General features: G+C 44.7%; 2 protein-coding genes across 3 annotated transcripts; one reads left to right on the forward strand and one right to left on the reverse strand.

Moving 5' to 3' along the window:
* Positions 1-782: 782 nt before the first annotated feature.
* On the forward strand, positions 783-4441 carry GPR27 (G protein-coupled receptor 27). Its single transcript, XM_022572562.3, has one exon. It carries the CDS (start codon positions 1016-1018, stop codon positions 2153-2155), a length of 1140 nt encoding a protein of 379 aa, XP_022428270.1. The 5' UTR covers positions 783-1015; the 3' UTR covers positions 2156-4441.
* Positions 4442-11634: 7193 nt separating this feature from the next.
* PROK2 (prokineticin 2) lies at positions 11635-27409 on the reverse strand. 2 transcript variants are annotated; one of them, XM_022572568.3, is made up of 4 exons: positions 26715-27409; positions 23144-23269; positions 16019-16081; positions 11635-14506 (listed from the first exon to the last, which is right to left on the reverse strand). In XM_022572568.3, the coding sequence occupies exons 1-4, from the start codon at positions 27123-27125 to the stop codon at positions 14402-14404; spliced, it is 705 nt and encodes a 234-aa protein (XP_022428276.2). In that variant the 5' UTR covers positions 27126-27409; the 3' UTR covers positions 11635-14401. The 2 variants fall into 2 exon arrangements, with proteins under 2 accessions (XP_022428276.2, XP_022428275.1); XM_022572567.3 differs by lacking the exon at positions 16019-16081 and having other exon boundaries at positions 26715-27011.
* Between the last annotated feature and the right edge of the window lie 383 nt (positions 27410-27792).

A 27792-nucleotide genomic window follows, 5' to 3' on the forward strand; every position in this document is an offset into this window, starting at 1 on the left:
AGGGTCGCTGGTGCGTCCAGCCGTGGAAATCAGACCGAGTGAAATTTCAATCTCAGCTCTACCACTTACCGGCCCTTAACTCCCTTGACCTCCAAGCCTCTGCTTCCTCAGATATAAAGCGGGTTTAAGCATAGAACCAACTTTGTCATTTCTGTGAACGCTGAGGGCGTAAAGCTCCCCAGAACACTGCCGCCCACATCAGTGCTGACCTGAATACTAGAGGTTACAAGGCTGTGATCACGACGATGACTGTGAATTACTATGAGCTTGCGGGCAGAGGGCTCATCCCAGATCCTCCGGTCCCACACCCCGCCCCCACGCCCCGAGGCCTCCCGACCCTGCCATCCCAGGCAACCTCCCCCCCGCGCACGGCCACCTCAGTGACCCCAGGGCGGGCGCCGGGCACCGCCGCCGGACCCCCGTTACCTGGGGCCAAACGCGACCTGCCGCCACCTCGCGTCCTGGGCCCTGCCTCCCTCCCGGCCGCCTCCCGGCCCCGCAGCTGCTGCGGCGGCGCCCCCAGCCCAGCCCGGCCCGGGCGGCGCGGGATGCCTCGGCGGGGCTGGCGGCGGCGGCCACGCGGCGCGCTCCGGCGGAGGGGAGGGGGCTCCGCGGCGGCGGCGGCGGCGGCGGCGGGGACGGCGGCTGGGCCGGCGGGGGGCAGAGCCCAGAGGCGCAGCGGCGGCGGCGGCGGCGGAGGAAGAGGAGGAGGAGGAGGAGGATGCAGGGGCTGCGGGCAGTGGCGCGGCCCGGTCCGCAGTGAAGCCCGCGGCGCCCGAGGCGCAGGGAGTGGCCGTCGCCTCCTGCGCGCACCATTCCTGAGATGGCGGCGACGCGGCGGCAGCTCGGGGAGCCGAGGAGGGGTCACCCGGGCGCGGGCTGAGCCCCGCCGGCCCGGGAGCTCGCCGGAGACCTGCGCGCTTGGTTGAGTTCCGGCCGGCCGGCAGGCCTGCGGAGCGGCGAGGCCGGGGTCGGCCCCGGAGCGGAGCGCGGCGCCCGGCCCGGGGAGGCCGCGATGGCGAACGCGAGCGAGCCGGGCGGCGGCGGCGGCGGCGGCGGCGGCGAGGCGGCCGCCCTGGGCCTCAAGCTGGCCACGCTCAGCCTACTGCTGTGCGTTAGCCTCGCGGGCAACGTGCTGTTCGCGCTGCTGATCGTGCGGGAGCGCAGCCTGCACCGCGCCCCGTACTACCTGCTGCTCGACCTGTGCCTGGCCGACGGGCTGCGCGCGCTCGCCTGCCTCCCGGCCGTCATGCTGGCGGCGCGGCGGGCAGCGGCCGCCGCGGGGGCGCCGCCGGGCGCGCTGGGCTGCAAGCTGCTCGCCTTCCTGGCCGCACTCTTCTGCTTCCACGCCGCCTTCCTGCTGCTCGGCGTGGGCGTCACCCGCTACCTGGCCATAGCGCACCACCGCTTCTACGCTGAGCGCCTGGCCGGCTGGCCGTGCGCCGCCATGCTGGTGTGCGCCGCCTGGGCGCTGGCGCTGGCCGCGGCCTTCCCGCCCGTGCTGGACGGCGGCGGCGGCGACGAGGAGGACGCGCCATGCGCCCTGGAGCAGCGGCCCGACGGCGCCCCCGGCGCGCTGGGCTTCCTGCTGCTGCTGGCCGTGGTGGTGGGCGCCACGCACCTCGTCTACCTCCGCCTGCTCTTCTTCATCCACGATCGCCGCAAGATGCGGCCCGCGCGCCTCGTGCCCGCCGTCAGCCACGACTGGACCTTCCACGGCCCCGGTGCCACCGGCCAGGCGGCCGCCAACTGGACGGCGGGCTTCGGCCGCGGGCCCACGCCGCCCGCGCTCGTGGGCATCCGGCCGGCCGGGCCCGGCCGTGGCGCGCGCCGCCTCCTCGTGCTCGAGGAGTTCAAGACAGAGAAGAGGCTGTGCAAGATGTTCTATGCCATCACGCTGCTCTTCCTGTTCCTCTGGGGGCCCTACGTCGTGGCCAGTTACATGCGGGTCCTGGTGCGGCCCGGCGCTGTCCCCCAGGCCTACCTGACGGCCTCCGTGTGGCTGACCTTCGCGCAGGCCGGCATCAACCCCGTCGTGTGCTTCCTCTTCAACAGAGAGCTCAGGGACTGCTTCCGAGCCCAGTTCCCCTGTTGCCAGAGCCCCCAGGCCACCCAGGCCACCCTCCCCTGCGACTTGAAAGGCATCGGTTTATAAGTGGCTCTCCCTTCACCTGCACCGCAACCCGGCCTCTCCCTTTGGCTTGGACAGTGACGTCTTTTCTCCCCCTTCTGCCCCCTTTTTAATTTTCTGAGCTGCCTTCAAAACGTCTCTCGAAGTGCATCATCACTAGGATTGTACAGACTCCTTTTGGGAGGAGGGTTTCGAAGTCCCAGCCCCACCCCAGCTCCTTGCGATTGTTCTCCTAAATATATTTTCATCCTGACAGCAGGCCCTGGAGTCTTTGTACTGGCACTGATGTCTTTTATTCCATGAGTTACTTTTTTTTTTTTTTTCAATAAAAGCTAAACTAATTTTTTTCATGCAACCTTTCCTAAAGACCATGGCCAGTTTTCTACAGAAGCTATTTTTGACAACCTCAAGTGGCATTACATTTTGCATTGAGGTAGAGGAACCCAGGGGGACTTCACAAGTTTGATTTCTTGAGGGTCTTCTGTTGGCAGCAGGAGAAAAGAGGGAAAGTTGTCTCAAGTTCCCTCTGAATTGCCATCGGTGGGGTCAGTTGGACTGCTGTGGTTCTTTGAAGGCGTTGAGAATTTTGTTCAGTATTGATATTGAATTTAAAGAGCAGAAATGGGAACGAGTAGCAAGGCAGTCATTTTTAATCAGTAACAAGTAACACAAGATTTGTTTCCTACCTTGCTTTATACTACTAGCAAATGCCCGTCAGCGACAACTGCTCTTTGTATCATACCAATCTTGAGTGGAAACATTTCTGTAAAACTGTACCTTTCAAAAGAGTAAGAAGTGTTTTGGTTAGTAATGGTGTGGAGAAAATACAGTATTGCATGTTTTTGTATGTACTGATTGTGGTTCACGGATGGGGAGGGCTCAGAGACAAGCGGAGTGCTAAATCAAAACTGTTTAGGTATTTTTTGCCAATAAAAATTAAAATAATTTTAGGGGAACAGTTTGTGCTTTGAAGAGCCCAGTTTTATTCTGTCTTATGAAACTAATTGCCACTTTGAAAATTGTTATTCTTTTGTTCATGGTATAAATGGATGGAATATAATGATACTCTACTTCTATGAGACAAAGCATTTCCTTAAAATGTTTGCTAGGTTAAGCTGTTAAGCTGTGCTGTTCTCCTGATGGTTATTTTAAATTAATAATGAGAACTATAATTTTAAGTACTATTTCTTTGTTAGACACGTTGTAACCTTAAGTTGAAAGACTAAATTCTGCAAGTACTGTATTTTTTCGCTTATAATGCTACATTTTTATTAACGTATCTTCCGTTTTGAGGATTTATATCTGTATTTCTCTTTGCATTATATAAATATACCAGTATTTTCATTCTGGAGTGGGTTTTTGTTCCTGTTGTTGTTTGAGACTGTGACAGGTGGTAATATGCGTCTAAGTAAGGTACTCATGTTTTCATTATCCTTTTAGTGCATGCTGTTTGGCTGACCATAATTTCTAAGACATTTGGAGGCTTGTTAACTTAAAACGCAAGATAAAAAATCTGCAGATCTTCTCTTCAAGGGAAGAAGCAGTATATATATATACTGCTTCAAAACTTTTTTATGAACATATAAGACATGAATGTAAGCAAAGTAACCATTTTGATAAAATAATAAAGTGGGTACAGTAAATGTATTGAAATTTGAGTTGCGCATAATATAGACTATTAAATATTCAGTCCAAGATGGATAAGTCATAATAAGAGGGTGTGGCCAGTTTATCGCAGGTGAATGGTCAGCATTATTTTATTTTGTCCGTAAATGTCAATCGGTCTATGCAGACAGCCTCCTATTTGGAAAGTACGAGTAACTATCGGCCTGTTTCTCCCCAGATCATATGGCCGGGTAGACATTAATTATCCAAGGGCCACTCATCAGAAATCTTAGCTTAGCTAAAGGCAGGCCGAGGAAGTAAATCTCTCCTCATCCAACATCCCCCCACCAGCCACAAGTGATCCAAGTTCAAAAAACAGAAGTCACTAAGCCTATGTGATGGTCAGAATTTTTAGCACCTGCCATGGCATAGGAACTAGGCTGTCAGGGCTAACTCCTGCTTTTTGTTTTGCTTTGTTCTGACTGGATGGGAGATTTCTAATGAGAATTCAAGTGACAAGTAATGAGAAATGACGGCCAACTGTAAAGGAAAAAGAAGAACCAAGAGATGCAGAGGAACTAGCTGTCCAGAGGAATACTGTGCAGGAGCAAAACTCCCCTTGCACCTCAACAGCTACTTTCATCACTGAATTTATTAGCCTGTACTTTGATTGTTAATTACATTAATAAAGAATCATCAAGAGAAGGTTACTTGTATTTCAGAATACTCTACTTCTTGTACCAGGACAGGAACAATGTATTTGGGGAAGACTTCCATTAAAATAGCACATTTTCTGTCATTGACAAGTTAATTTAGCACAACTCCTCCGCCACTCCTCCCCAGGTGAAATTAATGGGTTATGTCTATACTTGAAGCAAAAGAAAATAGATTGCTTGTCTATAAATCTCTGCATGTCCCGGCATGGAATTATTGGGTCAAAAATGAGCATCTTTAGGTCTTTTGACACCATATGTCAAATCGCTTTGCAGAAAGACTTATATCTACTTTTAGATTTCCACCTGACCATGTTCATTTTTTACAAATTGAAATATCCCAAAGTGGGGAGGCGAATAACAAATCAATAACCATAATGATGAGTAACCTCCATATGCACCATTCAGCCTTGCCAGATCTTGTCAGTCTTGCCATATTGGTTTCTACCGTTCCTTCTTTCTTTCCTTTTCCTTTCTTCCCTTTTTCCTCTTCTTTCTTCCCTTCCTCCCTCTCTTATTCCTTCTCTCCCTCCTTTCCTCCTCTATTTTCTTCCTTCCCTCTCTCTTTCTTCCTTTCTTTCTCCCTCTTTTTGAAAGAAAGAAAATACAACACAATCATTTCTGCCAAGGCTTTGGGCTCACCATCAGCCATCTACATTTTCAAACGCCCTGCCCATAAGAGGTAACAGGGTCCCAGGTCCTGGGGCTGAGTCAGGATGGATCATTGGGTTGGCAAGATTGGTTCTACCCTTCACTGTCTTTCCACGACCCATACAAGTGCAAAATTCTGGTTTGCCACAGAAGGCCTTTTATGGTCCGGCCCCTCCACCACCCTGGCCTCATCTTCCCCTTATATTTCCATCTCTCCCTTCTCTGGTTACCTTTGTATAAGCTCTCCCTGGAAAGCCCGTCCCCCTCCTCTGCCTGGGGACTCCCTCACCACCTCCTCTAGAGCAGGGGCAATATTCACAATATGTAATAACTGGGATGACACGGGCATAACTAACCTGTATAGCTGTACCCCTGGGTCTTAGCTGAATATCAGGTTTGTGCTGGACTCAGATCCAAGACTTCTGGAAGGCCTTCTTGGCCCAGTCACCCCTCTGCTGGGCTCGCACGGTGCACACCTGGGCTCCTGGCTCCCGCGCTGGTCTCACATCCTCCCACTCCCTACTCAGGCTCTGTGCTCCAGCCACTGCAAGTCACTGGCAGTGCCCTGAACAGACCATACTGGGTCACACCAACATGCCTTTGCTGCGTTGTTTCTTGCGTCCAAAGTCCTTACTTCCTCTTTTCCCAACTCAACCGCTGTTAAGCTTTCAAACATACAGGCTGAACTCTTAGACATAAAGGGTGAACTAACCTCTACAGAGAAGGGGAGATTGTCCCCATGCAGGTCCTGAAAAATTTCCAAGTCTCCAAACACAGTCATTAGATCTGAGTGCCACGGTGGGCTGAGTAGCAGGCTTACTGGCATTTCAAGTTGTCCGTGAACTGAGATGGCTGAGGTTGTAAAATGCAGTGGACTCAAAACACTGTTCTCCATTCACCTGGTAGACGTGCCACTCTGTGTGATCCTCCAAGACCACTGGACTTCAAGACTCCCGCTGTGAGGGGCAAAGGAGGTAATGGGAAACTGTCTCCACCCATCCATATTCTAGACCCATATCATTATCCTTTGCATTGTTTATTAGCTGTTTCTCAAGTAAACAAAATTAAAAGCAAACTTGATCTGAGTCCACGGGGTTCTTTATGCTTTTTCTCCAACTTGGACAAGACTTTTGGGATCTACCTCAGCCTAAGAACAGAGCCTCTTGCCCTCCCTTTTCCTTCCTTTTGGGATATTTTTGATGAGGCTGTAATGCTTGGAGCCACAGCAGCCATCTTGCAACCATGAGAAGAGATACTGTCAACATGGTGAAAATAGCAGACCAGAAAGATAAGAAGAGCAGACATCTGTTTTAACATTGTTGATCTACTTACCCAAACATGCAAACTCATATCTCTAGATTTTAGATTTCTGGTCTTGAAATAAAAACTGCCATTGCTTCAGGCACTAATATTCAGAAAGCCTGTTATTTGAAGCAACAATTAACTGCAACAATACTTAAAACAATTCCATCCTCTCCACTCCCTTGACAGATATGCCTGATATGCTGGAACTGTAGTCACAAATTTTTTAAAATTAGGCTTATTTAATTCAATTCACATTTCCAGTTATCAGATCATTCAGCCGGCTGTTAACTGTTAGATTAACCTGGCTCTGGAAAAAAATAATAAAATAGATTTGACTTGATTTCTTAGATTGAAATAACTCTAGAAGATTTTTAAAAATAACTATTACAAGGCTGGTTCTATTTAATTGCACTTTATAAAAACTGTTACCATGATCAGTGTATTTTTAAGCTTTTAGTATGATAAATTTAGTTACAGATATCTGGAAAACCACCTGAATGAATCCATCTAATCCATAGGTTTTTTTTTTTATAAGTTTAATTTTATTGTTTTACAAGAATGACTGAAGCAGCCAGGATTCTTTTTGTTTTTCTTTTTTTTTACATCTTTATTGGAGTATAATTGCTTTACAATGGTGTGTTAGTTTCTGCTTTATAACAAAGTGAATCAGTTATACATATACATATGTTCCCATATCTCTTCCCCCTTGCGTCTCCCTCCCTCCCACCCTCCCTATCCCACCCCTCTAGGTGGTCACAAAGGTATTTAAGTGACTAAGAAGCCAGTTTCTATGTTGGGACGTGCAGGGGACACAGAGGATAAGAAAGGTCCAGTTCTCTCGCTGATGAGTTAGCAAGGTAATTGGAGAAACCTGGCCAATGTGCCCCAAACCACAAATCAAGGCAGAACATGAGATACGCCAGAAGAGGGATCGAGAAAAAGAGCTCGGGATAATGAAGAGAACAGACCTCACAGCTGATTGCCCAGAAGGGGCCCTTAGGCAGACTATCTCTGGTTGCCCTACTGAGGAAAGCAGGAAAAACCAGAAGACGGAACAAAAAATTGTCCAGTTTCCACCTTCCCCATCTTTCTGATTCCCACATGCTCCTCACTCTGGGGTCCATTTTCAAAATAAGTGTTTCTAAGGGAAATAAAACCACATAATTCTCTCTTCAAAGTTTTCTGTTCCAATTCTATGTGAATGCTCAAGTGCCAGTAAGGGATGTGGTCGTTTGAATGGAGAAAGTTTGTTACCTAAAATCTTTTTGCAGGGAGAGCCAGCAAGTCAGATTAGAAATGTCAGAACCGAACAGGAATCAAACAGGTAGCTCTCCGGGAGACCACTCTCCTCTCTTTCCAAAGGAAGGAGGAGTAGCAGGCTCACCCTACAGAAAAAGGTATTTCGAGCTTTTGCTCAAGGGAAAAGGAGAAGAAAAATCTTAGTAAGTATTCGATTCACCCTATATACTGGTTGCAGGCATTTAAGATAAATAAACAGCCTGAAATTTATATCTGAAAGCCTGAAGACTCAAAGTCACTTCAAATTACACACAGAAAACATGCACAAATGTTTTATGCTGCAACGTCAAGGCATAAATGCAACTGTCTTATTTCTCAGTAACATTAAGGAGACAAGTACATTAAAGCTGTTTTACCACTTGGCTTCTAGGAGGAATAATTTAGTCATTTACAAATTAAGTTTTAAGTGGCCAGCCTATTCTGGGTAGAGAAGATGTAAACTGGTAGGAAAGTGTATATTTAAAAACATCACTCGAGATATTTTTATTACCTGAGTTATGCCAGTCTGCGTAGCTTTCTGGGATGAAAATCTTGCTTTCTGCCAGGATGTGATATCTGAGAAGCACACACTGTTTTTCGGTTAGAACCTGTGTTGGAACCTGGAGGGTGCAATAAATGGTTTCACTTTCTTGAAGATACGTAGATGTGCTGTAAGTTTGAAAGGCTTTGAAAAATTATTAAAGTTGCAACGCTGACTTAATACATGCCTTATTAAAATATTCTCTAGAGATCATAAAATTTTAAATGCATGAGGGGATGAAACTTGTCCTCGCCTTTTTCATTTAACATATTTATTCCCCCCCCACCCCGTTATATTTTCCCCCATAGTCCCTGAGTCCTGACCAATTTGCATTGCAATGTGCTTAGCAGAAGAAAAAAAGAACATGTTAAAAAAAAAAAGAAAGTCAGAACAGATAGGAAGGAACCCCTGTCACAGGTATTCATTCTGGAGAGTGACATACTAAAGAGTTTAACCATATAGTGTGTAATTCTTTTAACCCACAGTCACGATCCAGTTCATTTGCATATCTATCTTGAGGAATTATGGGATACCAAAGCTATTTCTAGAATTTGATTTGCATAATTGTTCTAATCCTTTATGAGTAGGGTGACATGTGGTCTGACAAAAGATTTTTTTTTAATTTGTAAGTTACTTTATAAGTTTTAAAAAGATATTAGAATTCAACACCTTTAGATATATATTTAATACCTGCTTCTATTAAAAGGAACACAATTATACAAAGGCGTGATTAGTCTTCTGCTAACGGCATGTTACTTTACTTTTTGCTCGTTGGAAAAACAGCTTCTTTCACTGAAAGTCTGTCTTTTGAAGTTTATTCTTTTTTTTCTAGCACCTCTTGGTGAGATTAAAATTCATCTAAACGTCATAAGAAAATTTGCGTTGTAATGAGCCTCAGTGACTCTGTCTCCCAAATTTCTTAATCCGTGGGTAGATGACATATTTGAGTTTGAAACAGTAGCATCAAGAAATACATTTAGGGGCCTCCCTGGTAGTGCAGTGGTTGGGAATCCGCCTGCCAAAGCAGGGGACACAGGTTTGATCCCTAGTCTGGGAAGATCCCGCATGCCGCGGAGCAATTAAGCCCGTGCGCCACAGCTACTGAGCCTGCGCTCTAGAGCCCGCGAGCCACAGTTACTGAGCCCTCATGCCACACCTACTGAGCCCGTGCACCACAACTACTGAAGCCCACGTGCCTGGAGCCCGTGCTCCGCAACGAGAAGCCACTGCACCGCGCACCGCAACGAAGAGTAGCCGCCGATCGCCACAACTAGAGAAAGCCCACGCGCAGCAACAAAGACCCAACGCAGCCAAAATAAATTTAAAAAAAATACATTTACACATTTTCCTAGTGTATGGAAAAGGAATGCTCTTGTGACCAAAGAATGTGAATTTAACCATTTCTGATTTGAAGATTCTTCTTCCATTTGGTTATCAGTTTCTCATTATGATATTGTTTTCAGGACTGCAATAAACATGAAAACTCCATTCTGGATGTTTAAGCACTGACCACACTCCAGCCTCACACTCTCCTCTCTGTTCTTCCCCACCCCAGCAGGTAGGAATTCTCACCCAGCCCTGCCTCCTGACCATAATAAAAGCTAAAACGAACCAAACTGCCTTGCTTTTGCCACTTTGGGCTGACGTACACCTGCTCTGTTCTCACCAGAAAATCCCACGACGTGAGTCATCAATGTCGTCACGTCTTTCCAGTGTGTGTGGCAGCATCTGTCCCAACATCCAAACCAATTTGGGGGGTTGGGGGTTGAGTCCACCTTCTGCAGGGCAACCACTCACTGTGCAAGAACACCAGAACAAAGTTTTTAAGATCACAGAAAGAGGTATTAACCAAATGATGCACTTTTGAAAAAATGATTCCGTTCATATTGATTAGGGGAGAAGCGGAAGTGTTTGAACAGAGCCCTCGAATCGGAGTGGCTGAACTGCTTCTCTGGGCTGCTGGGTGACTGCTTCAGGAAGTCGTTCAGTGACCCACCGGTGGGTTAGCCCTACCTTCACTCTCTGGGTCCAAAGGAGCCAGATTCATTGCTGCATCTCCCTGCTGGAGAGGAAGGGGACTGCAATTTACTTTTAAGGCAGTGAGGCATATCACTTCTGCCCACGCTCCATTGCTAAGTCACATCTGGCTAAGGGTTGCTGGTAAATGCAGTCTCTAGATGTCCAGAAGAGTGACCCGGTACCCAGGTAAAACGTCTTGGGGGAGGGGCAAGGGGAGGGAGAGAAAGAAGGGAGAAAGGAGGGAGGGGGGGAGGGAGGAAAGAGAGAAAAGAGAGAGGGACGGGGGAGGGGCGGGGGGAGAGAGAGAATCTGAGAATGGATGAATGAATTGTGGAAGACAATTGGAGTCTACCAGCCATACCTTCCATTCAGGGATTTTCCCCCTCCCTAACCGAATCCGGGAGAATTAACAGGGAATATTTAACATCAGTTGTCCCACGGACTAACGATAGCAGACAACATTTAACTCCCAGAACCCAATCACAATACATAGTTAGCAATATTACTGTGAAAATTTCTTACTTTGAGCAGCAAACATTTTCTTTTAAAATTTTATACAAGAGTAAATATTCACTCATATATGCACATCCTGGGTCTGAAAATATTTTGCTCCTCCATTTTGAACTCCAACTTGAGATTTCAAAAATATATCTTAAGAGGAAATGTTTAGGAGGACAGGCTGATCAGTGAAAGGGCCTTGGCAACATCTAAGCAGAGAGCCATCATAAAAGAAGAAGGATTGATGTTACTACCAACACACAAGGCTGTGCCTGTCCATCTCACAGTGGACCCTATGGAGAAGGGACGAAACTGATTTGATTCGAGACAAGACAGGAGAGGTGAAGGTTTGAGGGTGGGGTGGGAGGTGGGTAGAGGTGAAACAAGACTGGCATGGAGATAATTATTGGTAAGAAGCTGCATGATGGAGATAGAGGCTTCCTCATACAATTTGGTTTAGTTTTGTTGATGTTTAAAAATTTCCATAAGAAGTTATTGTTTTGCTTGTTTGCTTTGAAGAATGAACCACACACACTCATGCCAGCCTCAGTACTGTCTCTAGGGAACAGGCCTGTTCCCAGTCACGTGAGAAAACACCACTTGTGAAAAACCATTAAAACGGTGCCTGACTTTGTAATCTTGTGAAAAATGAAGTGAGAAAAGAGTCGGGTGAGATTTCTGATGATAGAACCAATGATGAGTAAAGTCTGTTTATGTGTTTCACCTATCACTCGTCTGGTTTGGTAAAGCTCCAACAAAAGACACAGGGATATGCCGGGAAGGATGAAGGTCTTCAGTTAGATAACCGGGTTTGTGAGGGCACAGTTTTGGCACACACTTTTCTACAGTTAAAAAAAATGCTGCTCTTAAAAAAAGGCTCAAGTCAGACATGACAGTTTTCATGAAAATCAATGTTTGCCAAGAAATCCAAAGGTCCATTTGAGTTTGGTCAGTAGCTGCTGGCGTAAGGTCTATTTCTACCTTAGAAAGCATGGAATCCATTCACAATATTTATATCAGACTAGATAGTTGACTTAAGTTTTCTTGCATAAATTCTCACTTTACCTTACTTTTAGAAATTCTGGCCTACGAAGTTCCAGCTTCAGTGAGAGATTGTCCCGGGGACTGGAAGAAACAGCACCACCATCTTTATAGCCCAAGACTTTGTGTGCTTTGCACAGAATTATTTTAAAGGCTCTCCATGAAGCATGATCACAAGGTTTTTGAAACAATGGTTTGATAGGTGCTAACTTTGGTAACAAGTTAAAAAATAATAACCAAATAGAAGGGTACACTCCTCAATAAAAATAATGACGATGGAGAGAGGTAACAAATGACAAAGTTCTGTTTTTCTTTGGATCGTAGTGAGTCAGTAGGTACAGTTCTAAGTTTTCTACACAAGCTTCACATTTGTTCTCTTGGCTGTGTACATGTAGTCTAAGTTTTTAGGTAGCGATTTAAAATATTAAGTTGATATATATAAAAGCAAAATTTTATAAAAGTTATATGTCTTTTAACCTGGGGGGAAACAGATGATGGACCCAATCAAATTTTCACCACTTACGAAAAAGGACATGTTGAACGTTATATAAAAAGAGCACTGAGCAAAATTACCCATAACTCCACTTGAAGTCTATTTTTCTTATCCAACAAACTGACCAAGGAACGTTTCTTGAACCCAAACTAAACTGAACCAAAATTAATCCTTCTATGACCAACTATGACACTTAGTACAGCAAAATCCTATACACTCATGGGACACGTTACTCCAGAGGTAAAGTTACACATAATGTGCATTTGTAAGCCCTGGCTGAATAAATAATTACAAAATGGACAATTTTTTTTTGCAACTGTTAGTGGGTTAGCACGGCCACTTTAGTCAGTTAAACACATTCCAGAAGTTGTTTATTTGCAACGTTGAATCCATTTACAACACTTGGTGGGTTTTTCAAGGCCAGGCTACACTGGCATCGCCGTACAGCCAGCACCTAGCACCCTGCCTAACCAACCCGTGATCAACACCCTGTTACTATTGGCTGAATCAAGACAGTGAAGTCCTGTGAGTCCATTCCTGATTACAGTCAGTTTTGCATGTCATAATTTTCCTTCATGCTCCAAAACCTCACTGATGTAACACATTATTTTTATACTACCTTAAAACTCATGCAAACAGAGCCTTCCAGTACGTAAAATGAAAACTTACACACTGTTAGTACTATATTACCGACTTTGGAGTCTTTACCCATTTTAGAACGTGGGCTATATAGAAATCCGCTTGTAATACCAACTGACAGCTGTGACAAAAATAAGCATATGATATTAAAAATAAATCAAATGATATAGAGTACCATCATTATTCTGATACAGAATTTTTACACAGCAATATTGATACAGGTACAAATGACAGGATGTCAGGCAATCCATTACAACAGACCTTTGGGCTACAAATAAAGTTTAAATGACAACTTAACACCGATTTAAAAATGATAACTAGTGTTATGCCAGATTAAAATCAATACTTCCTCTTCAAGTGACATTTTCTAGAACATTTCTAACTAGGAGACTTTCGTTAAAAAAAAAAAGCAACTTTATAAAAAGGAAAAGAAATAAATGTAATATTATACTGGAAAAGTCTTTTTAAAAAATCCCAAATCTAGAAATCTGGACTAAATTAATTTGACTTCCCATTCTTTCTGTCCTCATACTAGTCAAACTGCAGACCTGAAACCCACTTGCATAAGCAGGTCCAGTTAAAGTGCAGAAGCACCCCTGCCTCCACTCCATATAAGAGAAGTTTGGGGGGTCTAGTTCAACTACACATTCTTTTCACTGTTTAAGTATCAGGCAAAAAGCTTGATTCTCATCAGTGATTCTGCCAGCAAGCTCAAGGATGTGGATCCCCACTTTAAAATGCTAGAGGCTCAGAGGGAAATGCCAAACAATAAAATGAGAGTCTTAAAACTCACTGAGGAGTGAGGGAAAGAGACCAAGGTGTGTGTGTGTGTATGTGTGTGTGTGTGTGTGCGCGCGTGTGTGTGCATGTGTGCACACGCAGTGGGGCAGGGGGTGTTTTAAGAAAAAGAAAGTTTCTGTACCAAAATATCAAATTCCTATTCTCCGCACTTCTGTGAAAATGGACAAGTTATTGGCATTAAAAAAAAGCCAAACCAAAACACAAACAGGGAAATGAATGAGAACTGGCTCCATAATGCCTTGCACTTTACATTTCTATACAAAACATAAATCCGCTTTCGATTAAAAAAAAAAGTAACACATCACTTAAAAATCAAAGAGGAGGGCTTCCCTGGTGGCGCAGTGGTTGAGAGTCCGCCTGCCGATGCAGGGGACACAGGTTCGAGCCCCGGTCGGGGAAGATCCCACATGCCGCGGAGCGGCTGGGCCAGTGAGCCATGGCCGCTGAGCCTGCGTGTCCGGAGCCTGTGCTCTGCAAAGGGAGAGGCCACAACAGTGAGAGGCCCGCGTACCGCAAAAAAAAAAAAAAAAAAAAAAAAAAAAATCAAAGAGGAAAACGTTACTTGGAAAGTTGAGGAAGCAATAGCATTTCTTTCTGGCATATTAATTGTTTGGCACAATCACAGGTAAACAGACTTTACGGACATCGTGTGGCTGTTCACACTTAAAGTTTCTCCTCTAAAGTGGTTACTTTCGGGCTAAACAAGTATATCGGTTAAAAGAAGTCCGTGAACAGGCTAAGCCGGGCAGGCATGGACACGTGTGATGCATTCTCCGTCCAAAAAATGGAACCTAAAATAAAAAAGAAAACTGAGTCAGAGCAGGAAATGTTAAAAAAACAAAAACTTTGTTGAGAAATCTCTTTGAATAATAATAGCTAGTGTTTACTGAGTATTAACTATTCATCAAACAACAGGCTCAGCATTTTTTTTATGTATTATCCTTTTCCATCCTTACGACCACTCTGTGAAGATGGCAAATACTTTAATTTACCCATTTTACAGACAAGAGACTGAGGCACAGAGAGATTAGGAGCTTGCCCAAGGTCACATATCCAGAACTTGAAGCTTGGCTGGCAGGGGGAGCTGAGGGACCAAGCTTTTAACCAGCAAGCTACACTGCCTTCTACTTGTTCTCATTTTAATTCTTTCTAGAGTGTCCTGTGACTGCAGCTCCTTGAGAAGAACATAACATTATGGGCACAACCACATGTATACTGTGAGCAAATAAAAATTCACTGATAATGAGAAATATATAAATTCATACATTTGTGCAAATATGTGAGGGAGTTCCCTGGTGGTCTAGTGGTTAGGATTTGGTGCTTTCACTGCTGTGGCCTGGGTTCAATCCCTGCTCAGGAAACTGAGATTCCACAAGCCGCACAGCGCGGCCCCCCCCCAGAAAAAATCTATAAAAAAACCCCCAGAAACCATTCCTCCCCCCCACCACCAAAAAAAAAGATGTGAGACGAAGTCAAAATTCTGGGTGGGGCAAGGGGATAATAAGAGTAAAATTAGGGAAGGAGGCAAGCTCGATTTGCAGAAATGCAATAAAGCAAACCTGGGCTTAGGGAGAACCAGCAGTGAAAGGTCAGCTTCATTCCAAGAGCTGTTCAATTGCTATTTCTAAGAGCCCTGCTCATGTCTTGGGTGAAGCTGGGTTGAGGAGGGTCAACCAGCAACTGGGGTGGTGGTTCTCTGTGCCGCGGCAAGTGGAGGACCCTCAAAACACGTATGCTTTCTAGAGGCAAACAGCAAAAACCATTCTTCCCCCTGTAGGGGTGGTGCCCTCTTGAGAACCTGCATGCTTTGCAAGTGATAGGGAGAAAGTTTAACCCCAGGCCTGGAGGCAATGGATATTCAATGAAATGGGATGGCAAATTACCCGATCCAGGGTAATATGAGAGAGGCCAGTTCTTACAGGCTCACGCCTCCGCTATCCTTCTACAGTTTCTGCAAGGCACGGAAATGCATCCTTCCCGCCTCCCAACTCTTTGGTGTCATTCTAGCGTATTTCCTATTCTTTCCACCAAAAGAGGCCGCCCCACACCAGTAATCTGTCCTTAGGAGAAAATCTGAGATGCATCTTCCAGATGCCCTCTAAATCATTTCTTTATACATCAAACAAAAGGCTGTCTGCAGACAGTGACAGAACCATTCTAACCTTATTGTTAGGTTGCACTGGATGACCCATAGAATGACCCATAGAATTGGATGGACCCAATTCTATGGGTGTCCAACAACGGTCAAGGCTGATTACTCTGGGCATTATCTTTGGGTGCTCCCATGCTCGTGTTCTTCTTACCTCCTTTTTCCTTTTTCTTCTCTTCCTCTTTCTTCTTTCCTGCCTTCCATTTCCAAAATGGTTCTGGAAGGGCCAGGGAGATGGTTGAGATCATAAATACACAGGGAAGAAAGGGAAGCAGTAGGACGGCAGGGGAGGTATGAGGTGAACAGGCTGAGCCATTCCAGTTCCGTTGTCTTTTTGCAAGAGCATTATTTTCAAGGCTTTAATGACAGCGTCTACTCGGGGGCACCTTGGCCATCGGCTCCATGCAGACGCATGCTAGAATGGTTCTGTCACTGTGTGTGTCGAAAGGCCCACGGATAGCTGGCTCATTTGTTGCCATCGAGACTATGTCAGAGGAGGTGGAGGCAGCAGGAATGGCCTGGACAATTACAAGTGGATGGTATGAGATGCTATAACTCATGACCTTTATGATCCTTTCGTGACCCTGAGATCTGAGAGATTCCTTTCACCAAGCCCCAAACGACTACACGAACCAATGGTTCTCAATTTGGGGTGATTCTGCCCCCAGCCCCCCAGGGGACATCTGGTAACGTCCAGAGACATTTTTGTGTGTCACAAATGAGGGGAGGGGGCAGCACTACCGGCCCCCAGTGGCTACAGGCCAAGGATGTTGCTAAACATCCCACAAGTCAGGGGACAGTATCCACAGCAAAGAATTATCTGGTATAAAAAAATGTCAACGGTGCTGAGGTTGAGAAAAATGAACACAGACAGCGATATCCAAGGAGCCTGGAACAAGTGAGCTCCAACTGTAATAAGGGTGTCAAACTGTATCCATGGAGAACGCCAAGCATGTGTCTTTTATTCATTCATTCAACAGGCATTTACTGAGTGTCACCAACATATCAGACCCTACTTTAGGTCTGCAGATACAGTGACGAACCAAACAGGAAAGGCCGCTGCCCTTCATGGAACGTAAATTTTAATGACAGATACCCAGTAAGACAGTTTCAGGTACTCAGAAGAAGTGCCCTCTTGGTTTCAGTGTGGTGCTCTGTGCATCTCGACACCATGGTCACTCTTTGGCTTGTCACGTAGGTCGTCCTCAGCAAAAGTAGCAGAAAAAAGAAATTAGCGCTGGCGGCCTGCCACGGGCCGGGCCACACCAAGGCATCATGTATGAATGTCACACCAAAGCGGGAGCCAGATTTCTGCCTCGTTTTGACACAAGCCAAGTGGCCTCCTCTTGAGGCGAATTAACGCACCTGACTGAGGTCACCCAGCTAGAAAAGGAACGTGTCACAGTCAAACCCAGCTCCATCTTCTTCCAAATACCACCAGGCCCAGACTCCAGGCTCTGGGAAGAAAGGGACTCTTGTCTCCGAGGACACAGCACTCTGCTTGGCACACAGGCATTTAACAAATATTTTCTCGAGTGTGTCCTATCTCCTGCGCCCACCACAGGCTGTGACCTCCCTGGAGGTAAAGGGGTGACCTTCTCAGGTCCTGGAGCTCCCCCTTCACCCCGAGCCCCCCTGCCTGGCACTGATCAATGCCACCAAACTCGGAAGCCAAAGGCTCTCGCTTACATAGGGTCCCTCCAGGGTCTAGGAGGGGCCCTGGCAACGTGCTCACTAGGTCGTGTGCTTTTGTGAAACCTTCAAAAATATCTTTGTGTTATTCTTTTTCTTACTGAGAGCACCAAGATTGTGGAAGCGTCAACCTAGATCTGCTCCAACTGAACTTAACATAATGATTAGACTGTCCTGCAGGTCCCTTTATACCTGAACGCCCTTTTCTTATTTTTATGCTTTTTCAAGATCCAGTCTGTGTTTCTCCCTCCTTCCTCTGAGCCCTTCCTCACTGGACCAGCCTGTAGCAGTTTTCTCCTCCATCTATGAGCTCTTAACCACACAGACCACGACTTCTGACACGATACACCCCATAGATAACTTGCCCGTTTCTTGACTGGTCCATTCACTGCTACTTCTACATTCACTGTATGACAAACCTAATAGGTGTCTGACAGTCACACATGCATGAGAAAGTGTTCATGGAAGATGCATCTTCAGATGTACCCAAGGAGCTCATCACTCAGTACCAACTTGATGGTTTACTTTAGAATCAACTATACACTCAAGCCAATGTTTCTAATAGTCTAGGTTTCCAACCAGCAAATTCTAGAAGTTACCGAGGTAGAACCTTCAGCACTCTTGAGAAGGCATGATTCCCAATACATTCGCAGCACTTTTAAAGAGAAAGCAGTCCTGATATGAAACAGAAGTATTATTCGTGCTGTCTCTCAAAACAGAGTCAATTGTGTAAAAGAAGGAAACATAATGGGACACGTGCAGAAAAGCCTAGTCACGTGACATAAAAAGTACTGGCCCTATTATAATTTTAATCTTAATAAAACCAGGCTTGTTACAACTTTTTCAATAGAAGTACACAGCTCAAAAAAATTCAAATGGTATAACAGTGCATAAAATAAAAATGACAAGTCCCACAGCTTCTGGTTGTAATAGCTGTGCAGAGTGCCACCGTATCTTAATTTGGTAAAGTTCTAAATTGTTTCTTCTAATCTTTTTGGAGTAGGTATATACTCACATAACCCTAAATCATGCAGTACTTTATCTGCTCCCATCCTGTGAGTAGAGGGTTAACCTGGGGCCTGGGTTGATGGAGGCCGACCTGACATGGACCTGGGCCTCCCACTGCAGTGTGTCCGCAGAGAAAGTAAAGAAAAGCAGGGGATGGTGGGTCAGCCTCACTGGTTGGGTGAAACTGCACTTGAGTTGGGGGAGCCTTGAGCCTCTGGAACTAGGGGGATCATAAAAGATTTGCAAGAAATGAGTGGTAGTTTCTATGAGTCAAGAGGACACCCCCGACACACACACACACCCTGGCAATCATGTATGGCAGCCACAGCACCTGTGTGGACGAGAGGGCAAAAGAAGCTGTGTGCTCGGGGAGCTGATGAGCTCCCAAGGAGGCGAAGATGCTGTACTTCCTACGCTGTGTCCTGCAAGGCTAAGTAAATGAAGTATTAGACAGGTGTGCTCAACCGGGGTGATTCCAGCCGCCTCCAACACCCCCGTCCTCCCCCCCCAGGGAACATGTGGCAATGTCTGGCGGCACTTTTGGTGGGCACAACTGGGACGGGGTGCTACTGTCATCTAGGGGGTAGAGGCCAGAGCTGCTGCTAATAAACATCCTACAATGCACAGGGCGGCTCCTACAACAAAGAGTCATCCAGTCTAAAATGTCAAAAGAGCCCAGGTTGAGAAACCCCGTATTAACCTAAAGCATATTCATGTCTTGTGAGTCTCTCTGCCAATCTGAACCTGTAATCATGGGCATGAAGCTGTCCTGAGAGAGCAAATGCAGACAGTGGCTCCTGACATCTGTGACAGCAAATGAGCATACTTTGTTTCTTCCACCCATCTTTCGCTAAATTTTGCACTTATATTAGTTATATTTTAGTCAATATTAAAAAAAATTTATACTCTATTCGGAAATTATAATGTTTCACCATAAGTTGGTTCTGAAATAGAAACAGCTAATAACTTTTTAATTCTTCCTTTTTTTTTTTTTTAACATGAACAAGACCCAGGTTTTAATCAGAAATTTTTTGCTTCAGAAAAGGAAAATGTATTAGTCAAGTTTTAAAGTGCAGCTCAAAAATAAAAATAGAAAACCAAAATGAGGGCTAAAAATGTTAACATAAAAAATGGAATGTAATTTAAAAACAAGATTAATTGTTTGAAGGAAACATAGTTGTTAAAATTTTTTGATAAAATAATAAGCAATAAGAATAAAAGTACTAGTCACATAATTCTAAACTTCCAAAGCCAAGGGGTAATCAGAATGGGATGGACATGGCTAATCTTTATAAACTCTAAAAGTGTGGGTATTAATAGAAACGAATGTTTCTTAAACAGCAAAGTATTCCCAGTAGACATACGATTTAGTAATGCATTCTTAATTGTTAAAAAACTAATTGTTAAAAATCAATACATGTTAAAACTATTATTTGCCTAAAAATGTGTTTAGAAAACATGCATCCCATTCTTTTTAAGTAGACATATTTTGTTCTATTTTTGAATTATCAAATGTGAAGTTAAAAACTTTACAATTACAAAACCGTAGCCTAGCAGTGACTGTAAACTCTACAAGTTAATTGATACATCTGAGAAACAAAACAGTAAAATAAACTCAGGGGCCTCCAGTTTCTACTTAAAGGTCTCAGTTTCATTCATCAAATACTGTTCACTTTATCAAAATAAACAAACACCTGTGGCTAATGTCAAGACCAAACCAGAATGGAAAGTTTAAAATTTGAGCAGGTGTAGTCCTCACCTATTCATAGCCCGTGTTTTTAAAGCACCAATACCTGGCACCACAGTCAGAGTTAATCCACTTTATTTTTTAACCAAACAAAAAGAAAACAGGGAGGTAAAAGTAATAAACACATCGCATTAAAAAGAATTTTCTATCTATGTTTTTACCATCTACTAATGAGCTCTAAAACTTCAGAGTGGAGTTTCACCAGGATATGTTTATTAAAAAATGTTTGTTCTTGAGTTGTTTTGAATAGAATATAATTGAAAGATACTCTGGAAGAACTAGATTTTCACCGGGATAAATTTCGCCCAAGACAAGTAACAACTCTGGGACTAGAACTCGGTCATTGAAATGACCTATGAAAATGTGTTTTCAAGACAGAAAAAAAACCAATATGAAAAGCTGTAACACTGAGGTCTAGAAACACATTTCAAGTGGGCATCTGACAAGGGGGTAAGTTCAGATCTGACATTAAAATCTTATTTTTTCAGTCCTTCAGTTCTTTTATCACTTAATTCTATTAGGAAAACCCTACTCGGTTATTATAGACTTCGTTAGTAAGTGTGATAAAAACACAGCACAGAGATGTCCCTGGGTTTACGGCAGGAGAATGACTTTGTTTCCTTTCAGAACTGACCTTGCACTAAACCTCAACTAGAAACTAGAGGAACCCAGGGAGGCAGAATCTGGTTCTCTTGTCAAAATATGTCAGATTTGGAAAACTCATCGGAACTACAGGATGAGACAGGGGCCAACTCTGGACCATTGTCCCTCATCTCAGTGAGCATCTTCCCCACACAAACCAGTTCGGGTTAACTGCACTGAAAAACATGTTCAAATTAAACACGACGACAGCTTTCACGGAAGTAGAAGAATATAGTGGTTAAGACCATACAGACAATGGAGCATCAGACAGAAGTGAAATCCACAGCCTGCCCTCTGACCTATCACCTCAGGACCTCAGCCACTCACTGAGCCCCTCTGCGGCTGAACGTTGTTGCACGGAAAATAGGACAAAAGTAAATCTTTCTTCGCAGGCTTCCTGTGAGTATTACCGTGAGAAAAACATCCACAACACTTAGTATCCAGTGTCTGGTACACCACTGCATCCAACGAACGGCAACTAGTACTGCGATTCATACAAAAATAGTCCCCCAGAATGTGTCACTCTTCACTCGCTTTAGCAAACTGGCCCTGAGATTCTTGTACCTGGGGCATACGTGAGGTTATACTAACACTGTACGAAGACAACGTAAGTCTTAAAGGGGGGTGAGTTAAGAGTCAACTTTTCAGCAACAGCGACTCCAATGGACAAAAGATGACTCCCGTTGGATAAGGCAGATGATAAAAACTGAGATCAAGGTCAAAGGCGGCTGGGGCTTCACCATCCCTCCCCACCTGGGATGGGGACGGGGAGGGGGCAGAGTCTGGCACAGAGCCAGGCAACTAATGGTTTAAAACATTTCCTGTCTCAAAATGGCCAAGAATAAAAGGTGCATATCATGCTTACAAACGACAAGACCGGCTCACGGGGAGGAAAGGTCTAAACACAACAGGAAGTGTTTCTCAAGGAAACCACAGAAGAGCCCAATGCCGTCTTCAGATGGGTCCAATCAACCAGGGTCCCCAGTACAGCGCACAGAGCGAAACCCAAGCCAATATACGTCCTTCCTTATTTCATTCCAAGAGAGTCAAAATATTAGCTGTTATCTGTAACTCTGGAGGACGGGAAAGATGTTTGGCACTACTACAGTTTTAAACCCTAAGCCGCATGTGGGAAAAAAATAAAAATAAAAAGAAGCAGCAGAAGGTGGAATCTAGCTTGCTTTGAAAACATTCAACTTATTTTAAGACGAGAGGATACCACGTGTAGAGAGAACACTGCAGGTGACTGAACTCGCCGCCAACGAGCCACCAGGCCTGGGACTTGTCCTTCAGCACACATCCCTGCCCCTGCACCCCACGTAACTGTTGGGTAAATGAAGACGTACCACTAGAAGAGCAAGGCACCTGCAACCTGGCATCCCTGGGGGATCTGGCTGTACTCATACTGTATTTCAAACGTTTTGAATCTGAAGGGCAAGGATTCTCCAGGCTCCACAAACTTCTCTGCTCTCTCCTGCCTGCCACCCACCCCCTTCCAGATGTCACGTACAGCTGCCCGACCCCTGCAGTCAGGAGAGTCTGCAACCCCTGGGGACACATCCTCTAAAGCCCTGCCCAGTCCTGCCATTGGTCCTGCCACTTCTTGGCAGTCACTTTTCAAAAGTGGCGTTCAGGGCATTGTGATATTGAGCTGTTAGATAATAAACTGGCACGTTAAATATCATGAACCTCCACGGTTGTGAACAAGGCATCCTGTGGAGAGAGTCAAAATAGAGGGCTTTCAAGTTAAGATACAAGAGTGATTGCATCATGGATGATTTTCTGCAAAAACCAAAACACAAACTTATTTACTTCTGCCTTTTTGGTAGGTCTGACGTTAAACGTCTTTTTAAGAGTGTGCATACTCTGATTTCTGCAAAGAAGCATACGCAGTATATATATATATATCCTAAATTTTTTAAAGCAAATTTAAGTGTTTGAAATTATTTTCATGAAATGCTTCTAATGCCACGAGAAGCATGATATGTAAATGATTAATAGAATAAGGATGGTAAAGGATACAATTCTCTGAAATGGAAAGGGAAAGGAGTGAGGAAGTGGTTTTCCACTTCAACTTCTGATTCCCAACTTCTAGCACGTTACCCTGGGTTTCATGTCACACAGGCGTTGCTCAGAGTTGAGTTACTGCAATGTAAGAGAAGCACCAAGAACACAAATATATATACTAACTTTACGAGTCAGCGGATGGCAGCTGTCTCCCACTTTGCCCATCGGTGTGCAAATCCGTATGCTCTTAACCCAGATACTAACAGCACAGCACATGCCTCCACCACACTGGGGGTCCTTGTCGCAGGCCTGAAATGTAATAAGCAAACACATAAATACAGATAACAGGAATGACTCAGGCTAAGGGGATCTAAAATTAGCAGTAAAAAAAAAAAATGCCCTTTTAATATCCCACCGCTATGATTTTAAGAATCTTACATATAAAAAAAGAACTGTTATCTTCATTTGCTTGAACACATTTACAACAAAATCTGACCAGAAGTGATTTTCCCACTTGGGTTAAAAAAAAAAAAAAAAAATCACCTAAGTAATGGCCCACACATTATGAAAATCTTAAACCACAAGATTTTTAAAAAACAAAATGAGCTCTCTTTTTCTTGCGCTTTATGGATGAACCAGCTTTGAATTTGAAGAACGTGTCTATATTAGTCTTTTACCATACATGGCCATTAGGAACTCCATAAATCGAATCACAAGATTTTATAACTATTAACTGCAGAATACATTGGGCCCGATTTTAGAAAGGGATTTAAATGGTCTCTAAATCTGGCATGAAATGCTCCAGACCCATAAAGGCACTGATGTTGATTTTTGAAATACTACTCATTTTCTCTTTCAAATATTTGCATTTTGGTTCACGAGATTTGATGTTTCTCACACCACTGACTTGATTTTCACCATTTCCTTTTGAAAGAAAGAAATCTCACAGGTTGAGAATGGACAGACCAAGACTTTTTGCCTTATATTACTCTTTTCCGGGTGAGTAACCTGCAAAAAGGAAATTACTGGCTTAGGATATACATATGTGTACATTACAAAATTACCTGAACTATCCTATAAGATCCATCAGATTTAGAAATGCAAGCGACAGATGCAATTATCAACAGTGATTACTCAAGACTGTTGTTCCTGATATAAAAAATTGTAAATACATGTAATCAAAGAATTAACTATGGAAGAATTTCCATACTTGACTAAGTAGAAGTAAATAATGAAGTCTAAACTTATTTGCATGAAAATAGATCTGAAGAACTATTCTTCTCTCCTAAACCAACCATAAATAGGATGCTTTGTCTCAATGGTGTGCAGTAATGTTTTGCTAGTGATAAGGTAAAAGCATCCTGTACTATATACGTAAGAAACTAAAAAGTGTATAATTTAGACACAAATTTTAAATGTAGATTTCATGGAAACAACTAAAACACTTCTTCAGAGTTCTTGGTTTTGGGGACAGCTATAACTTCTCAAAATGGAAATATATGGGCACACTCTTATTCACTATTTTTTCGTTAAAAGTGATCAGCTATCTTGTTTTAGAGTTGGTTTTCTTTCCTCCATAAGAATTTTTTCTCGAGCTATTTAAAACAAATATCTGGATTGAAACTACAATTTTCATCTTGGGGTATTTGAACATTTATAGGAAAATATATAAACATTCCCACTTTTCCAATTTTTATTTGAATGCCAGAAATCACACATATGTAGCCATTTTACATTCCATAAATGAGACGTTCAATACACGATCTTTTCCAATACTGCTTTAACAAATTTATGTGGCCATATAAATCAATTTAAAAATAACTACATATACTACCCCCCCCAAAAGTAAATATTTAAGGTGGAGGTTTCAGGCAATATTTTACTTCAACAGATGCTCAAGAGCAGGAATTCTGAAGCCCCACTAGCTCTTTTAATAAGACAATCAAAATTCAGCCAAAATCTCTTAAAATTCAGCCAATCACTTGGACGTTTAACAGCCTAGAGATGACATATCTAGATAAGTTATTGAGTTTTTTTATTTGACTCCAGATGGTTCCTGTCATGGAAACATAACTACATTTCTTTATTGCCATGTTGTTTTAGAGAAATTTTTTAAATTCTTTTTTTTTTGTAGCACTGATTTAAAACAACAAGAAAAACAGCACACATCATTATATAATAAGCGCAGTCTAAACCTTAACAGATAAACATTCAATGTGATAAAATTTCATTTTGTAACACAAAAAGCTTCAGTTCTCAGACATACAAAGAACTGCATAGGTTTATATATTTTTAATTAGACAGCTGTTTCCTAATGCCCTTCATATTTAACCCACTGCTGATCTATTCAAATAGTGTTGTCTTGTGAATGGAACAAAAAGATACTTATATCACAAAGGAATCTGGGACTCAGAGGATTAGGAGAAATTTAAAATGAGCCAGCAGGGGAAGAGGGCGAAAAGAAACTCATCAGGCTTCAATTCTCATGTATTCGAAAGACCTGTAAAAACTCTTTTTCAACCACAGGGACTGACAAAGCTATTCAAATACATTTGTAAAAATCTCTACAAACTATTCTAATAAATATCACAATGCTTATAATTAAGCATCTCTTGGCTGTCACCCAAATATCTATTGGCTGTAACCACATACTGTTCTAGTATGAGGACTTTCAATGTGCTATAAGCCTATTAACTAACATGGAGACAACAGAGCTTAATTTTCTCAAGACAATGACATTTCCCTTAAATTTAAATGTTATTTCATTATCTGTGTATCATCATTTCAAACACAGAAGTTTTATTTAAACCCTATTGTGTGCACTTAGATATCTGAAATAATTTAATGGAGGTGTAAAATAATTTCAGACTTAAAAAAGAAGAGTAAAGCATTTAACAAGCAGGAAATGGTAGCGATTTTGCATTGTTGACGAAGACTAGACATTTTTATCTTGTGCTGTAAACTCATCCTTCGGATCCACACAAAGAAAACTGTTGGTGGACGCAGAAGAGAACTGAACTAGTTCCTACTTGTACAAATGATGAAGACACCTCTCTAAACCGCAACATCTACATGGCAACCTACTCCATAATTAAGCCAGAGCGCTGGAGGTGCTTTATCAATAACTGGAAGTGGAAAACTTTTACAGGGAGAACCTCGGGACGCTGGAAAAACAAAACCAAACAAACCAAAAAACCTGGAACCCAGAAGGCAGCGTCCACATTGCTTTTCAAAGTGCACATATGTCCTCAGACCAAGTTATTTCCAAGGGTTTTTGCGGAGGATGCCTCGGGGAGCAAACCCCTTGACTACAGAATTCAGGCTCCCTGGATTTGGGGGTACTGGTCTTGCCCCTCTGCATTTCAGGACACTAAAATTTTAAGGATAGAGGCTGGAACGTCTGGGGAAAGTGCTTGAGAAAACCGCGAAAGGAAACTTCTTTCAGCTTAAGAGAAAAACAGACCAAACACGAGGAGAGAGGGGGAAGCAAGCAGGAGAAGGTGGTGATGAAGGTGATGAGGTGAGACTGTGGTCACTTTTTCTTCCAGGGAGCGCCCGATGTCCCGGCCGTCCGCGGCTTTGGGAGCGGGGCACTTTTCCAAGTGCGCCAACGGGCGACTGAGGCAGGAGTCCCCACCCGGGATGACCCTCCCGGTGGCCCCCGCCTCCCCGTTGCGGTCGCCACCCCGCCCCCCACCCGGTGCCTCTCGGGCGCGCGCGGCCCGGGCGGACAGGTGCACCGGGGGCCGCTTACCCCGGTGATGACGGCGGCGTCCCCCGCGGGGGGCTTGAGCAGCAGCGGCAGCAGCAGCAGCAGGAGCAGCAGCGGGGCGCAGCGCGGGCCACTCATGGCGCCCTCGGGCCTGGGCGGCGGTTGGGGGGCCGTTGGGGGCGCGCGGGTTGGAGCGCGGAGCGGCTGGCTGGCGGGCCGGCGTCTCGCGCGAGCCTGCCGGCGGCTATAAAGACGAGCCCCGCAGTGACTCACACCGCCACCCGGGCAGCCGCACGCGCGGGGGCCACGGCGCGGGCACACCTCCCGCGCCCACCCGGCCCGGCCCGGCCCGGCCCGCGTCCTCACCGCGCACGTGCTGCCGCGGGCCCCCGCGCCCCCGCCCCGGGCGCCACGCAGGCAGCGCCCGCCGCAGCCTTCCGCACGCGCCCGCATGGCTTTTGTGGTCGGGGACACCCTCCTCTGCTGTCCTGGTTTCCCCAGTTCCACGTGCTCAGCGCCGCAAACTTGCAGCTCATTTGCTCTCCAGATGTTTAAGGAGCGCCTACTACGTGCTAGGCGCTGTGGACACACGGGGGGGAGCAAGGGAGGTGATAAGAACCGCTCAATTCGTTCATTTTTGTATGTCACCTACTGACTCTGGGTCCGTCCTTAGGGTCCAGTAATCGAACAGAGAAAGACATCAAACAAACGCCCTGGGAACGTGGAAGACGGGGGGGGGGGGGGGAACAAAGGGAGGGCAAAATTATCCCACATCCCTGACGACGCTGAGGGGGTCTGTGCTTCCAGCTGTGGGAGTCCAATTTCTTTCTTTCATTTCAAATGCTGTTCCTTTCTGCTCACATCTGTTTCCGACCCTCTGCTCTCTGATTTTCCTCGCATGCATTTTCTCTCTTTAACATCGCGCCAGCTTCAGGCAGAGCAATTCAGAATGATGCCAAAGCGGAATGAGATCGCCAGGCTTCGGATGCCAGCCTGAGGCCCCTTAAGCTCTAGGTAGGCAGCTCTCTCTTTTACTTTCTAGCCCAAGATAATCACCGTTCAGTCTTTGTAAGATGCCATACGGCGGTACTAGGATTCGTTCATTTGTGTCAACATGACT

The sequence above is a fragment of the Delphinapterus leucas genome, chromosome 10 (assembly GCF_059928025.1).
Source record: "Delphinapterus leucas isolate spDelLeu-1000000601 "Yukka" chromosome 10, BTC_Dleu_Yukka2, whole genome shotgun sequence".
NCBI lineage: Eukaryota > Metazoa > Chordata > Mammalia > Artiodactyla > Monodontidae > Delphinapterus > Delphinapterus leucas.